The 16,599-nt window shown below is 44.7% G+C and overlaps 1 protein-coding gene across 1 annotated transcript in view; it reads right to left on the bottom strand.

Annotated features, from left to right (window-relative positions):
- Positions 1 to 16,599, bottom strand: part of LOC124796084 (peptidoglycan-recognition protein LE-like) — a 110,948-nt gene that overhangs the window by 89,490 nt on the left and 4,859 nt on the right. Inside the window, exon 2 of the mRNA XM_047260170.1 lies at positions 2,893 to 3,208. Within this exon, the coding sequence (XP_047116126.1) occupies positions 2,893 to 3,208 (316 nt within the window). The remainder of the gene's footprint in view (positions 1 to 2,892; positions 3,209 to 16,599) is intronic.

The raw sequence follows: 16,599 nt of genomic DNA, 5'->3' as shown, positions 1-16,599 counted from the left end.
GGAGATAGAGAAGATCCAAAGAAGAGCGGCGCGTTTCGGCACAGGGTTATTTGGTAAGCGTGATAGCGTTACAAACTCAAGTGGCAGACTCTGCAAGAGAAGCGCTCTGCATCGCGGTGTAGCTTGCTATCCAGGTTTCGAGAGGGTGCGTTTCTGGATGAGGTATCGAATATATTGCTTTCCCCTTCTTATACCTCCAGAGGAGATCACAAATGTAAAATTAGAGAGATTCGAGCGCGCGCAGAGACTATCCGGCAGTCGTTCTTCCCGCGAACCATACGCGAGTGGAACAGGAAAGGGAGGTAGTGACAGTGGCACGTAAAGTGCCCTCCGCCACACACCGTTGGGTGGCTTGCGAAGTATAAATGTAGATGTAGCTACTAGACTTGGCCACTGCTTCTATGTTTCGATACAGTGTATCGATGCGTGGAACTGTTTCAGTGTTTCGGAACGGCTGTGGTTCACTGTTTCGAAACAGTGGTGTTTCATTCCGACCCTGTCTCGGATAACCGGACCAGATTCGATCTCGAGCACAGGTACTGAAACACAACATACTACTTCGTGAAACACTTTCAAGAGTGTCGAATTCTTTTTGACAAGCAATAGTATGAAGCTTAAGATATCCGAAAATAAAGCTTCGTTTCTAGCTGACTCTCCTATTCCGAAATGGCGTAACATCTGCTTTATAAACACTAACCAAACAATAAAACAACGCGTACTATACACATTCACAATAATAAATATGTGAAAATCATTCAGTTAAATTACACTTTTTTTACAACATACGCTTCTCTGTTCGTGTACAGTAATCATATTAGGAAACGCAAGTAAGCCTACAACATTTCGAATAAAAAAAGGCGTAGAGTGACAGTTACTAGAGATGTAGGTATAATTGCAAGCAATCTGTTTGAGATATCACTGATAGTGTAATGGTGAACGGGAAGGGCTGGCAAACATGGTGAATTTATATAGTAACGGTTCGAAACACCTTGAAAGACAAAACTTTGTTCTGTTATATTTTGTTATTTATTCGAATTATTTGTCATTATTTGTGAGACTATAGTCACTGTGCCTATTATCCACAATGATTCCCTTTGTGTGCATGGAAATTAGCAGGATGGGTATATTACCCATACTAACGGAATGTGGGAATCCCAGTAGCATATGCGTTGTTTCTGCAGTTTCCTCCCACCTCCAGCTCCGTTCGTGGTGGTTCTTCTGTCTTCAGCCATGGTTGTCCTCAGCCAATTGAAAAGTATGAAAGTCACACGACACGAAAGCAGCGCATTTGCTGCAGGAAACACGAAACTGCCAAGACGGCTAAGTGATAGTTTCATACTTTCTGCGATATGATTAGCGCTCTCGCACCTCATATGTGTTTATATGGACATACTTATACAGTAGACATTCAAGATGATAAAAAGTGTAGGTTTATTAGATAACAAAACACAAACTGTTTCACTGTTCGAAACAGCGTTTCGAAACATTACATTGTACTGAAACTTCCTGGCAGATTAAAACTGCGTGCGCCGACCGAGACTCGAACTCGGGACCTTTCCTTTCGCGGGCAATTGCTCTACCATGCTTTTTCTTTTTTTTTTAATTTTATTTTGCTCGTTTTCGTTCGTTTCATCTGCTCAGTGTGGACGTCGCAAGACACCCGTTTCAGTTCGTTATTGATCCATTAACTCAGTCCTTTTTATTACAGAGGGCAGCTAACCGTCTGACCGAACACGCTGAGTTACCGTGCCGGCACCATCTGAGCTACCGAAGCACGACTCACGCCCGGCCCCCACAGCTTCACTTCTGCCAGTACCTCGTCTCCCACCTTCCAAACTTTAGAGAAGCTCTCCTGTCGGCACGGTAGCTCAGCGTGTTCGGTCAGAGGGTTAGCTGCCCTCTGTAATAAAAAAACTGAGTTAATGGATCAACGACGAACTGAAACGGATGTCTTGCGACGTCCGCCCCGAGCAGATGAAACGAACGAAAACGATCAAAATGAGAAAGCCGACACGGTAGCTGAGCGTGTTCGGTCAGAAAGCTGGTTGGCCTCTGTAATCAAAATCTGAGTGGAAGGATCAACAAAACGAACTCGAACGGATGTCATGTGACATCCGCAACGACCAAACACAACGATAAAAAAAAAAATGGTAGAGCACTTGCCCCCGAAAGGATAGGTGCCGAGTTCGAGTCTCGGTCGGCACGCACAGTTTTAATCTGCCAGGAAGTTTCATATCAGCGCACACTTCGCTGCAGAGTGAAAATCTCATTCTGGATTACATTGTACTGTTTCATTTGTTTCGAAACAGTTACGTGTTTCAGTTTGCCCCATCATACATCGTGACACTTACAATGGATCTTGGATCACATTAATTGCCGGCCGATGTGGCCGTGCGGTTAAAGGCGCTTCAGTCTGGAACCGCGTGACCGCTACGGTCGCAGGTTCGAATCCTGCCTCGGGCATGGATGTGTGTGATGCCCTGAGGTTAGTTAGGTTTAAGTAGTTCTAAGTTCTAGGGGACTGATGACCACAGCAGTTAAGTCCTACAGTGCTCAGAGCCATCACATTATTTGTTACTGCTCCTGCTGGACGAATGGAAGAGGAATCAGAACTTGTCTTAATTTTTGTGACAATGATTTTATATCAGATGGTCTGCCTCATGTATCGTTGTATCCAAATGGTTTATAAATGTTAATCTATATACAGATCCGATGATGGCACCTTTAGTTTGTTGAAACCAGTTATCCAGAAAACAGTATTTAAGTGATCTTGGCTTTTGAATTATTTCTACAATAGATCTTTGATCTTTGTCAAGGGAGTTGCAGGGAAGTTTTATAGCGAAGTATCATCCCAATATCACATTAATTTCTGACTTTTACTTTGATACTAACCGGGAGCGTCGTCGGACGTGACGATGATCTGCTGGGAGATGGTGTTCTTCTGCAGGACCCTGGTGAAGTTGACGGGCCCCAGCACGTAGGTGACGTGGCCCAGGTGCACGCCGCGGCAGCGCTCGACGGCGACGCGGCCGAGCCGCTGTGCGCGCTGCGGCAGCACCGCCGCCACCAGCTGGCCCGCGGCCGTGCGCCTGCAAGCCTCCGCGCCCGGGCAGTCGCCGGCCGGCGCCACGCACACGTGCACGTCGGCGCGGTCGCTGTCGCCGGCGCTGCGCCTGCGCTCTGCCGCCTCGGGCGGCTGCGGGCTCAGCTGGCGGTGCAGCTGCAGCTGCAGTTCCCGCTCCCTGCTGGGGGCGGCCGCAGCTGCCGAGCCGGCCTCGTCGCCGTCCGCGGTCCCGAAGCTCATGTCGCCGACTGGGTACTGCTCGCTGCCGCTCCCCACACACTGATGAGCGCTGCAGTCGCACAGCGGCGTGACGTTATCTGCTGCCGGAGCGGGGAGTGGGGGGCGCTACGTCAATTGGTTTCAAGGCCAGGCTGCCTTCTGCCAAGTTCCTTTCAGTGTCCTTCCTCATCTGCAACACTCCAATGAGGTTGAGGGGGCACCAGTTCACTACAGTCCAAAATCGTCGTTAGATTCTCCATACAGGGTGTTACAAAAAGGTTCGGCCAAACTTTCAGGAAACATTCCTCACACACAAAGAAAGAGAATATGTTATGTGAACATGTGTCAGGGAATGCTTACTTTACATGTTAGAGCTCATTTTATTACTTCTCTTCAAATCACATTAGTCATGGAATGGAAACACACAGCAACAGAACGTACCAGCGTGACTTCAAACACTTTGTTACAGGAAATGTTCAAAATGGCCTCCGTTAGCGAGGATACGTGCATCCACCCTCCGTCGCATGGAATCCCTGATGCGCTGATGCAGCCCTGGAGAATGGCGTATTGTATCACAGCCGTCCACAATACGAGCACGAAGAGTCTCTACATTTGGTACCGGGGTTGCGTAGACAAGAGCTTTCAAATGCCCCCATAAATGAAAGTCAAGAGGGTTGAGGTCAGGAGAGCGTGGAGGCCAATTCATCGGTCACCGAATCTGTTGTTGAGAAGCGTACGAACACTTCGACTGAAATGTGCAGGAGTTCCATCGTGCATGACCCACATGTTGTGTCGTACTTGTAAAGGCACATGTTCTAGCAGCACAGGTAGAGTATCCCGTATGAAATCATGATAACGTGCTCCATTGAGCGTAGGTGGAAGAACATGGGGCCCAATCCAGACATCACCGAAAATACCTGCCCAAACGTTCACAGAAAATCTGTGTTGATGACGTGATTGCACGATTGCGTGCGGATTCTCGTCAGCCCACACATGTTGATTGTGAAAATTTAAAATTTGAATGCAGCCTCATCCGTAAAGAGAACATTTGCACTGAAATGAGGATTGACACATTGTTGGATGAACCATTCGCAGAAGTGTACCCGTGGAGGCCAATCAGCTGCTGATAGTGCCTGCACACGCTGTACATGGTACGGAAACAACTGGTTCTCCCGTAGCACTCTCCATATAGTGACGTGGTCAACGTTACCTTGAACAGAATCAACTTCTCTGACGCTGACATTAGGGTTATCGTCAACTGCACGAAGAATTGCCTCGTCCACTTCAGGTGTCCTCGTTGTTCTAGGTCTTCCCCAGCCGCAAGTCATAGGCTAGAATGTTCCGTGCTCCCAAAGACACCGATCAATTGCTTCGAACGTCTTCCTGTCGGGACACCTTCGTTCTGGAAATCTGTCTCGATACAAACGTACCACGCCAGCCACGGCTATTGCCCCGTGCTAACCCATACATTAAATGGGCATCTGCCAACTCCGCATTTGTAAACAGTGCACTGACTGCAAAACCACGTTCGTGATGAACACTAACCTGTTGATGCTAGGAACTGATGTGCTTGGTGCTAGTACTATAGAGCAATGAGTCGCATGTCAACACAAGCACCGAAGTCAACATTACCTTCCTTCAATTGGGCCAACTAGCGGTGAATCGAGGAAGTACAGTACATACTGACGAACAAAAATGTGCTCTAACATGGAAATTAAGCGTTTCCGACCACATGTCCACATAGCATCTTTTCTTTATTTGTGTGTGAGAAATGTTTCCTGAAAGTTTGGCCATACCTTTTTGTAACACCCTGTATACACGAATAGCCTGCAAGCCACCTCATGGTGTGTGGCGAAGGATACTTCTGGTACCACTAACTACCCCTTCTCCTTGTTCCTCTCACGAATAGCTCGTGGGAGGCACGACTGTCAGTAAGGCTCGTATTACACTATCAAATTCCTTTGTCAAAGACTTGATCAAAGCTGTGATCAAATAATCGTCAAATATACCAGGTGATCAGAAAGTCAGTATAAATTTGAAAACGTAATAAACCACGGAATAATGTAGATAGAGAGGTAAAAATTGACACACATGCTTGAAATGACATGGGGGTTTTATTAGAACAAAAAAAACAAAGGTCACAAAACGTCAGACAGATGGCGCTGGACAGCAAAACTGCTACCGTCGACGGGTGAGAGGTACGCCAATATGTTACAGAATCGCATCATCCCCAGCCTGGCTGATAAACACCTGCTGGAACGTACGATGTTTATGCAGGATTGCGCTCCATCCCCCATATTGCTAGACGCGTGGAAGATCTCTCCCGCGCGTCGTTTGGTGATGATCGGTGTGTTCAGCCGCCACTTTCGTCATGCTTGGCCTCCCAGCTCTCCAGACTTCAGTCCGTGCGATTAATGGCTTTGGGGTTACCTGAAGTCGCAAGTGTATCGTGATCGACCGACATCTAGAGGGATGCTGAAAGACAACATCCGACGCCAATGCCTCACCATAACTCTGGACGTGCTTTACAGTGCTGTTAACAACATTATTCCGCAACTACAGCTATTGTTGAGGAATTATGGTGGACATATTGAGCATTTCCTGTAAAGAACATCATCTTTGCTTTGTCTTACTTTGTTATGCTAATTATTGCTATTCTGATCAGATGAAGCGCCATCTCTCGGACATTTTCTGAACTTTTGTATTTTTTTGCTTCTAATAAAACCCTATGTCATTACAAGCATGTGTGTCAATTTGTACCTCTCTGTCTACATTATTCCGTGAGTTATTCAGTTTTCAAATTTATACTGACTTTCTGATCACCCGGTATTTGACAAAGATCTTTGACGTAGCGCTAAAACGGGGTATTACACTGTTATATTTTTCATCCAAGTTCAAGATGCCTGACAACAACAACTTGTTATTAACCGCAGCAGTTCCATGTACCACAATTGCACTGTGTGCACATGTGGAAGAGAAGAAGGGGGGGGGGGGGGGGGGAAAGGAAACGTACCCGGGTGAAGGTGTGGGTTTTACGACGACACAATAAAAGCATTCAACAAAACTCGTTATGTGAGCTTATAGTGGAGGGCGTCAAGTCGTACGTCAATTACTTAAGAATGAATGAGCATACATTTCTGTATGTGCACAGTGAAGTGTGTCCTCATATCACAAAGTACAACACTCGCTCAAGAACAGCTATATCTGTAGAAGACAGGCTCACTGCAACACTCCGATTCCTTGCTACAGCAGAGAGTTAGGTTGGTTTAGGTTAAGTCAAAAAATGGGTCAAATGGCTCTGAGCACTATGGGACTTAACTTCTGAGGTCATCAATCACCTAGAACTTCGAACTACTTAAACCTAACTAACCTAAGGACATCACTCACATCCATGTCGAGGCAGGATTCAAACCTGCGACCGTAGCGGTCACGCGGTTCCAGACTGTAGCGCCTAGAACCGCTCGGCTACCCCGGCCTGCTAGGTTAGGTCAGATTAGGTCAGGTCTCCAATCTTCTTAATCTACTTTTGTATTCAGGGTACCTCACATTGTAAAGCTCCTCATTAGCTTCACACATCTCTCTTAATTTTGTAGTTGTCGATACACACCAATTGTATTTACCGGCAGTACTTATAAAAGCACTACAGATGACAGAACGCTGCAGCGATGCTAGCGGTCCACGTGGTAACATGTCGCATTGCAGTGAACAGAAGACAAGTGACTTCTTTGATCAAATCTACAGCATGGCCCTAGATTTGATCAAATATTTGACGACATTTGATAAAGTTCCCTATTACACCATCGAATTTCTTTAACAAAGATATTTGATAAAGAAATTGGACAAAGAAATTTGATAGTGTAATACCGGCCTAAGCAGGTGTTTATGTACAAGGAGTAGTGGGGGAGGAGGGGGGAGGGTAGGGGGGTCGAACCTCACTACCAAATCCAGTAATTTTATTTATTAGGTCTTAAGTCGCTCACGTTAACCCAGCAGCAGTCACGTTAATCTTTGTTATACTTTTGGTCGTGCCAGTGACAGCTGTCACCCATCATTGAATGAGATTTTCACTCTGCAGCGGAGTGTGCGCTGATATGAAACTTCCTGGCAGATTAAAACTTTAAAACTGTGTGCCCGACCGAGACTCGAACTCGGGACCTTTGCCTTTCGCGGGCAAGTGCTCTACCATCTGAGCTACCGAAGCACGACTCACGACCGGTACTCACAGCTGTACTTCTGCCAGTACCTCGTCTCCTACCTTCCAAACTTTACAGAAGCTCTCCTGCGAACCTGGCAGAACTAGCACTCCTGAAAGAAAGGATATTGCGGAGACATGGCTTAGCCACAGCCTGGGGGATGTTTCCAGAATGAGATTTTCACTCTGCAGCGGAGTGTGCGCTGATATGAAACTTCCTGGCAGATTAAAACTGTGTGCCCGACCGAGACTCGAACTCGGGACCTTTGCCTTTCGCGGGCAAGTGCTCTACCGTCTGAGCTACTGTAGAGTTTGGAAGGTAGGAGACGAGGTACTGGCAGAAGTAAAGCTGTGAGTACCGGACGTGAGTCGTGCTCCTTTCCATCCATTTCGTGTGTGAGCTTTGAAAGATACATAAAACTTATCACAAGTACTGCATGTATCACTTCGAGGGAAACCGAATGAGATGTTAAATTTTGTATTAAGTATTTTACGATAAGTTTCATATGATACGGAACTAGTAGACTGTGTCTCTTGAAACGTGTCAAACATCTTCTTGATGGTGAGTTCTTCAGGCAGATACAGTTTCTGTGTTTTATTTATGCTGTAATGACTGATCTGTCCTTTAAATGACTTCATGTGAGGGCAGGTGTTTTGCTCTTTTTCTGTTGAAAGTTTAAGAACTTGATTTCTGTGTTTCCCTCGTTTATCAACTGGCGCCTTGCCTTCATTTTCTAAGGAATTTTTGATAGTTTCTGCTCTTTTCTTTGAAATACCATGCAGTGATATAAAGGCCTTTTGACAAACAGACAATTCTGTCACAATATTGTTTCTCATTATTGTGACCTCATAATGAAATGTAAAATCACTAAAAGTAGCTACTGTCTCATCTCTGCGAGGCCGTTGGCGTTGTACATTGTCAACAGAAATCATTCCTGTCAGGTGACAACATTGCTAATTCCAGTCCTTCAGCAAGTTGAAATTGGATATTAATGTAGACTTCTCTGCATCAGTTAGCAATTCAGTATAACTCTTCTTGCAATTTCAATGCTCTCCTTTTTCATGTGACGTTGTTCTTAGCTTTTTAGATACTTTAGGTTGTCTACTGTAGCTCTGTCTTTTTCTAGACTCACCACTGCAGCTTGATATTCCATCACCAGTTGAAACACTGACCTCAGTTGGATTTTACATGAAATTCAATTCTATCTACCACACCACAAAGCGCTGAAGTGATTGTCAAGGCTGCCCTGTGTAGCACAAATCATGGCACGAAATTTAGTTCCACCACAGCACAAAGCAAAGAAGCTAATGTCAAATCTGCCCCGTGTTAGATTCGACAGTACATAGGAAAGGTCAACAATGACTTTGCGTTGAACAAATTCAACAATGAGACTTCCATAAAAGCAGACAAAAAAATCAATACAGCTCAGAAATCCGCACCTGCTGGAATTCACTCTTTCTGTCCATGTATTGGGCGGACTTGACCATTTTATCCGTGTATACCATATTTTAATCTGGTTATAACGCCGTGACTATATTCATCACAGTCATTTAAGTTCACCCAACTGAAAGTACATCTGATGAACTTCATAATGATACCACTAACTCTCGTGAGATTTGGACATAATCCCTTCTTTCCGTGTAGTCTTCAAATACTTCAGACAAAATTATTTGACATAGGACTAACAAGCCTAGCGGCTCCGAAAGGGGTTCACATACTTTCGATAGTTTAAAACGCCCAAACATGATTTACAAGCTACAGTTTTAAAATCAGAAAATAATTTCTTAAAGGTAGAACACATGAGTCAGTTACAGTACTAAGTATTAATTAAAGTCCAGGGTCTTCTTCTTAGACTTTGAGGTTTGCCGATGACAACGTAATTCTGTCAGAGACAGCAAAAGACTTGGAAGAGCAGTTGAACAGAGTGTACAGGTCTTGAAAGGAGGACGAACATCAACAGAATCAAAACGAGGATATGGTATTGATGACCATACGGTTCCATCCAGGGAAGTTCGGCTGCCGCGTTATGTTTTATGTCAGGTAACGCCACAATGGGCGACTTGCACGTCCGTGATGATGCAATACTGGTGAGAACAACGCAACACCCAGTCCAAGAGTGGAGAAAATCTCCAACTCAATCGAGGACCGAATCGAGGTTCACTGCATACTAGGCAAACACGTTACCACTCATCTAGGCTAGCCGACGAGGATAATGCAATGTTGTCTAATTAATTCAGGTGATGCTGAAGGAATTAGATTAGGAAACGAGACACTTAAAGTAGTAGATGAGTTTTGCTATTTGGGTAGCTCAATATTTGCTGGTAGATGAAGTAGAGAGGATATAAAACGTAGGCTGGCAATGGCAAGACAAAGTGCTTCTGAAGAACATCGAGTATAGATCGAGGTGTCAGGAAGCATTTTCTGAAACTTTTTCTATGGAGCGTAGCCATGTGTGGACGTGAAACGTGTATGATAAACGGTTTAGACAAGAAGAGAATGGAAGATTTTGAAATGTCGAGCTACAGAAGAACGCTGAAGGAGGGTACTAAATACAACTGGGGAGAAAAGAAATTTGTGGCACAACCTGATTAGAAGAAGGGATCGGTTGGTGGGACATATTCTGAGACATGAAGGGATCACCAATTAAGTACTGGAGGGAAACGACTGGGGAGGGGGGAGGGGGAAATCGTAGTGGGAGACCAAGAGATGAATGCAGTAAGCAGATTCAGAAGGATGTAGGTTGTAGTAGTTACTCTAAGACGAAAAGGCTTGCACAGGACACAGTAACATGGACAGCTGCATCAAACCAGTCTCTGGACTGAAGACTGTAACAAAAACAACAACTCATCGAAACTATTGCGTCTGAGATTACTAAGTCTGAAATTAAAAAAAAAAGATACATGGCTTAAACAACATAGTGGCTACCAAAAACAAGACGGCCTTTACTGCTTTAGACTTCAGAGTGTCTCAGTTTCATTCGTAATGATGCTAACAGTGAGAAACTTAAGGCGCATCTATTTACCATGGCCTAAAACTCGGCTCTGTCCTAGGGACATCGACTAATCAATGAGCATGCGTTTGTTTACGTGAGGGTTACACGACGAACACAATCCGCGGAGGACTCAAATGATTTGTTACAATGATAACAAGAAAGGTGTTGCAGTACTTAGCGTGATTGAGATGGTGTTGTTTGTCCATTTTTACCTGAAGTGATATTTCAAGGTGAGTATTTTTGTTTATATTTTGGAAGAGTGAAGCGCTGTTAAATAATTGTGTTAATCATGCTAACCTTACATAACGATGTGTGTAATTTTGGTACCATCCATTCGATATTAACTTTTACGGTATATTGATAATTTTTACTTATGGACCGTCTGACAGCAACTGAATAAAACACAATTTTAGTGCCATACGCGTTTCGCCTTTATTTTCTGCAAGGCATCATCAGTGGCCTAGACTATGTACATATGTTAGCTATTTAATTTACATTTTTGCAACTGTGCCTATAGGCTATAAACAGTTCCGGTGATTGGTATTTCCTATTAAGTAGTAATGTTTTGAACTGTACTTACAGGTTGCGTGGACAATTTCTTACATATTACGCTCATGTTGCATTTTTGGTGTTGTTCTTCTTCTTATGAATGCCAATTTGCGGTTTTTTCCCACATACCACAGCACTATGAACTGAACGCTTGTTTCAAGGTAATGTTTTGGTTTCTGTTGCCGACTGTCAAATGTTTTTACCAAAGATCGAATCTTATTGCCAAACTTTCGAGTGTAATTATTGAAGTATCTGTTATGTGTTCGTATATGCATTTATGTGTCCGTTTATATATATATATATATATATATATATATATATATATATATATATGTGTGTGTGTGTGTGTGTGTGTGTGTGTGTGTGTGAGTGTGTATGTGTGTGTGTGTGTGTGTGTGTGTGTGTGTGTGCGTGTGTGTGTGTGTGTGTTTTGGTGTGATCTAATATTTTGTGCTGTGTGTGTGTATGTGTGTGTGTGTGTTTTGGCGTGTTATAATTTTTATGTGCTGTGTGTGTGTGTGTGTGTGTGTGTGTGTGTGGGTTTTTTTTGTGGCTGAATGTGTGTGTGTGTCCGGATGGTGTGGGGAAGAGTTTTTTTGTTTTATGTTATCATTTCCTTTATTACGTGTAGTAGGGAGCCTGTGCTGATGTATGTGTGTTCATTTATCACATGTTTGTTTTCTGCTATGGCTTTCTGGATGTGGAAGTTTTCTTGCGTTTGTATAAGATGTTTGTCATGGTTGATTATTTTCATTATTTTCATTTCTTGTTCCATGTTTGTAGGATGATGGTTATTGTGTTTTAAGTGCTCTGGTATGTGCTGTGGTATGTGGGAAAAATACCTCAAATTGGCATTCATAAGAAGAAGGACGACGCCAAAAATGCAACATGAGCGTAATATGTAAGAAATTGTCCACGCAACCTGTAAGTACAGTTCAAAACATTACTACTTAATAGGAAATACCAATCACCAGAACTGTTTATAGCCTATAGGCACAGTGACAAAAATGTAAATTAAATAGCTAACATATGTACATGTTCTAGGCCACTGATGATGCCCTGCAGAAAATGAAGGCGACACACGTATGGCACTAAAATTGTGTTTTATTCAGTTGCTGTCAGACGGTCCATAAGTAAAAATTATCAATATACCGCAAAATTACACGCAGCTGAGGAAGACAGGACCAAAAACTTTGAAGATTCGATATTAAATTTAGCGGGTTCCACTAATACCATATAAATATTCTGTTTCTACTGGCCCTTTAAACCCATTAAAAATAACGGCTGTGCCACAAAAGACGAACTTGTTGCGAAAAAAAATACTTTAATAGCAGAAATGCGACTTCGAAAACAAACATTGTGTTTGAGATAAGCCGAGGAACTAGCTGAAGAAGCATCACATTTCTGGGGAAAAAGAAAAGAAAATCAGCATTGTGATTTTTAAGATATCTATAAAAAATGCCACATTTTAAAAGGCTAAGGGGCGTGAAGTGTAACTTCAGTCATATGAGAGTGATTTTTTTTTCTTGAGTTTGCAACCCATGTCTCAATTATGTGTTGAATGTTTTCCAATTTGTTTCTTCCTCTACAGTTTCTACCCTCTACAGCTCCTTCTAGTCCCACGGAAATTATGAACAGATGTCCTACCGTCCCGTCCCTTCTTCTTGTCAGTGTCTTCCATGTATTCCTTTCCTCGCCGATTTTGCAGAGAACCTCCACATTCCTCACCTTATCAATCCACCCGATTTTCAACATTATTTTGCAGCACCGCCTCTAAAATGCTTCGTTTTTTTTATGTTCCGATTTTCCCATACATCCCCTGTGCTCCAAACGTACAGCATCTGAAATTTATTTCTCAAATTAAGGTGTATGATATCAGTACACTTCTCTTGCCCTCTCGGTTAGCCGTGCGGTCTAACGCGCAGTTTTCCGATTGGGAAGGAGCGCCTAGTCCCCTGCACGAATCCGCCCGGCGGACTTGTGTCGAGATCCAGTGAGCAGGCCAGCATAAGTGCTGCTCTTCAGCTAAGAGACAGAAAGAGACAGGAAGATATTTAAAAACAATATAAAGGAGATAACATGGCGGAATATAGAAACAAAAAAGGTGGAACAGAAGCAAAGAAGACATACAAAGTGGTGACTGTAAATCGGAGATAAAAATCGAAAAAAGTATGTTACACCAAAAAACACACACTACATTAAAAGGCACCAGGCAAAGTATGGCCGGAGCATAAAGGTCCGTACAACAAGTAAAAGAGCCACATGATGGACGGCATAGCAAGGAACTGTCATGGACGATAAACAGGTCGAGCACACAATTAAAAGCCACATCACTAGATGACACTGTATAACAGCACCAAAACACAACACTAACGTAGTACACTGATAACGAATAAAAACCTGGGAGGATCTGCAGGAGGGGGGGGGACAAGGGAAATGGGAAGAAGGGGAAAGGAGGCGAGGAGGAGGGGAGAGAAAGGGCGATGAGGTGGGGAGCGCACAGAAGGAGGGCTCGGAAGGGAAGAGATGGGAGAGGAATACAGCCGAGGGGGTGCAGGGACTCAGGAAGGAAGGAGGAAAATACACGCTGGGAGAAGGAGGGGAGAGGAAAAAGGGGGGCCCTGGGGAAGGGGGAGAACAATGCCAGGTTACAGTTGGAAGGAAGGGTATATGTCATGGCGAAGTTCATCATCTGGGAGGGTGAGGTGCTGAAAATTGCCCTGATGAAGTAGATAGAGGGTGTGCAGGTGGAGAGAGGGAAGGATACAGCGATACAGGTGTGGCAATGGGCTGGGGGAAAGGAGGAAGGAGGAAACCAGGGGGTGGGGGGTGGGGGGGGGATGAAGCCTGCGTACAGTGAATAGGATGCGGAGATGTTGGAGTAAAAGGAGGAGGTGTGGGAAGGGGATAAGGTCACACAGGAACCATGTGGGGGAAGGAAGGCAGATACGGAAGGCAAGGCGAAGTGCATGGTGTTTGAGGATTTGGAGGGCCTTGTAAAAGTGGGTGGGTGCAGAGATCCAGGCAACGCTGGCATAACAGAGGATAGGACAGGTGAGGGATTTGTAGGTGTGGAGGATGGTGGAAGGATTTAATCCCCATGTCCAGCCAGACAGGAGTTTCAGGAGGCAGAGGTGGGAATGGGCTTTCTGCTGGATGGTCAGGAGGTGATGGGTCCAGGTGAGGTGACAGTCGAGGGTGAGGCCAAGGTATCTCAGGGTGGGGATGAGCTGGATGGGACAACCATAAAGGGTGAGGTAGAAATCATGAAGATGGAAGGAGTGGGTGGTGTGGCCTATAATGATTGTCTGGGTTTTGGAGGGGTTGAGACGAAGGAACCACTGGTTATACCAAGTGGTGAACTTGTCAAGGTGGGTTTGGAGGGTGTGTTGGGACCTTTGAAGGGTAGGATAGAGAGCCAGGAAGACAGTGTTATCAGCATACTGGAGAAGATGGACAGATGGGGATGTCTTGGGCATATCAGCCATATGCAAGAGATAAAGGAGAGGGCATAGGACAGAGCCCTGGGGGCCGCCACCAGTGGGATAAAAGATAAGGGAGCTGGTGTTGTGGAGGGTGACATAGGAAGGACGGCACAAGAGGAAGGAAGCGACCAGACAGACAAAATTGATAGGCAGGGTTTAGGTTTGGAGTTTAAAGAGGAGACTGGGATGCCATACACGATCATAGGCAGTTTGGAGGTAGAGGGAAACAAAAGTGGCAGAGTGACAGGAGTTAAGCTGGAGGGAGAGAAGATGACGAGGTTAAGGAGTTAGTCTTCAGCGGAGAAGGAGGGTCAGAAGCCACACTGGGTAAGGGGAAGGAGATGGTGTTGATTAAGGTGCTGATGGATATGACAGGAGATGATGGATTCCAAGACCTTACTGAAGACAGAGGTGAGGCAGATGGAATGATAGGAAGAGGTGGCGGAAGGAGGTTTGTTGGGTTTGAGGAATGAGAGGACAAGGGAAGTCTTCCACAGGTCAGGGTAGAAGCCGGTAGAGAGGATGACGTTGTTGAGGTGGGCAAGGACAGTCAGGAAGGAGAAGGAGCTTTCTCTAAGGTGGCAGTAGGTAACACAGTCGTGACCAAGGGCCATGTTGCGTTTGGACTGGGGGATAAGTTTAATGTCTTGTGCTGTGATTAGAGTGTTGATGGAGGGGGGGGGGGGCAACTGTCCCAAGTACTGCAGACTAGGAGCAAGTGGAGAAGTGACCGAAGCACCGTCACTTTCCATGGTGGTGGGGAAAAGAGAATGATCAAAGTGGGCATCATCTGGGATGGAGAGGACCTCGGAAAGGTGGGAAGCGAAGTGGTTGGCCTTACTGAGGTTGTCAGGAAGGGGGCGGTCGTTATAGAGAAAGGGGTAGTGGGGAGCGGAATGGGAACCAGTAAGATCATGGAAGGCAGAGCAGTACTTGGAGGAGTTGATAGAGAGGATGGCGTTGAGTCTTGTGCAGGTCTGGCGCCAGTCCCGTGGTGACAATGAATATTGGCAATAACCAGTGCCAAGTCATTGGTAGCGACAACAAAATTTTATGAATCCAGTCAGCCAAATCAGTACCCACAATGGTGGGACCCGAGTAGATCACCTCCGACTGTAGAATCACAAAATGTGAAAAAAATGGAGGTATCCTCGGACCCGAAACAGGACTTAACAAAATCAACAACCTAATCTCGGTTACTGTAGGCCTTCGCCAGGAAACCTAGACCAAGACTGAAGGCAATAGAGCTATGCAAGAGAACATCAATATGATTCGCAGTCAGGATGGTACGAAAATCGGAGACGAACTGTATCAAGGATCTACCGTCGCTAATCGGGAAGAAAAAGAAAGTATTCAGGCAGGTGTCAATGGAACCATCAATGGTGCAGCAACCATTATCCTCCTCAACACAGGTTTGAGTGTGTCGGTGATGAATGCATAATTTTTCAGCAAGGTAACGCAAATAAAAAGACTGCCGATTGTGCCTGTTACGAATTGCAAAGTTGTAGCAGCGCTGGGAAAGACGACACAAATACAAATTATAAAGTACCAGACACAGGCTGAGGTTTCCTTTGGAAATGACAGCGTTATATGCACGTTCCTATTAATGGAAAACTTATCAAAACCGGTGTTACTGGGCCCTGAGTTTTTACGGGACAGAGGAGCTGTAATAGATCTCGCCCGGGGAACATGTGTACTTAAGTACTGGCAGCAACTATAACGTTGAAGCTAAATCGGGAGTTCGGTGCGAGCCTTCCGCTGACAAGAGGGTTAGGCTATATGTTGGCAAGCAAAAATTATTGGTGTTAGAGTACGATCACGCACAAAAGTGTCGTACTAACAATGATGCACCCAATAACATGAGTGACAAAGGGGCAACAATAGAGGAAAACGTGAAAGAGGCATCTTGCATTGATGGTTGACAGGATGGACAATTAATAAAATTGCTATCCAGGTACCATGAAGCATTTATGGATCGACTAAGTATCATAAAAGGTTATGTTTATGATATGAAAGTCTATCGCCGTAAGATCTATTGCAGAGCTTCATACTCGGTCCCCTGAACAAAGAAAAATGAAGAATAAAGTAAATCCGAGA

Source organism: Schistocerca piceifrons, chromosome 4 (genome assembly GCF_021461385.2).
Source record: "Schistocerca piceifrons isolate TAMUIC-IGC-003096 chromosome 4, iqSchPice1.1, whole genome shotgun sequence".
NCBI classification, from domain to species: domain Eukaryota; kingdom Metazoa; phylum Arthropoda; class Insecta; order Orthoptera; family Acrididae; genus Schistocerca; species Schistocerca piceifrons.
The sequence above is the reverse complement of the archived record's forward strand: the minus strand, read 5'-3'. Positions and strand labels throughout refer to the sequence as shown.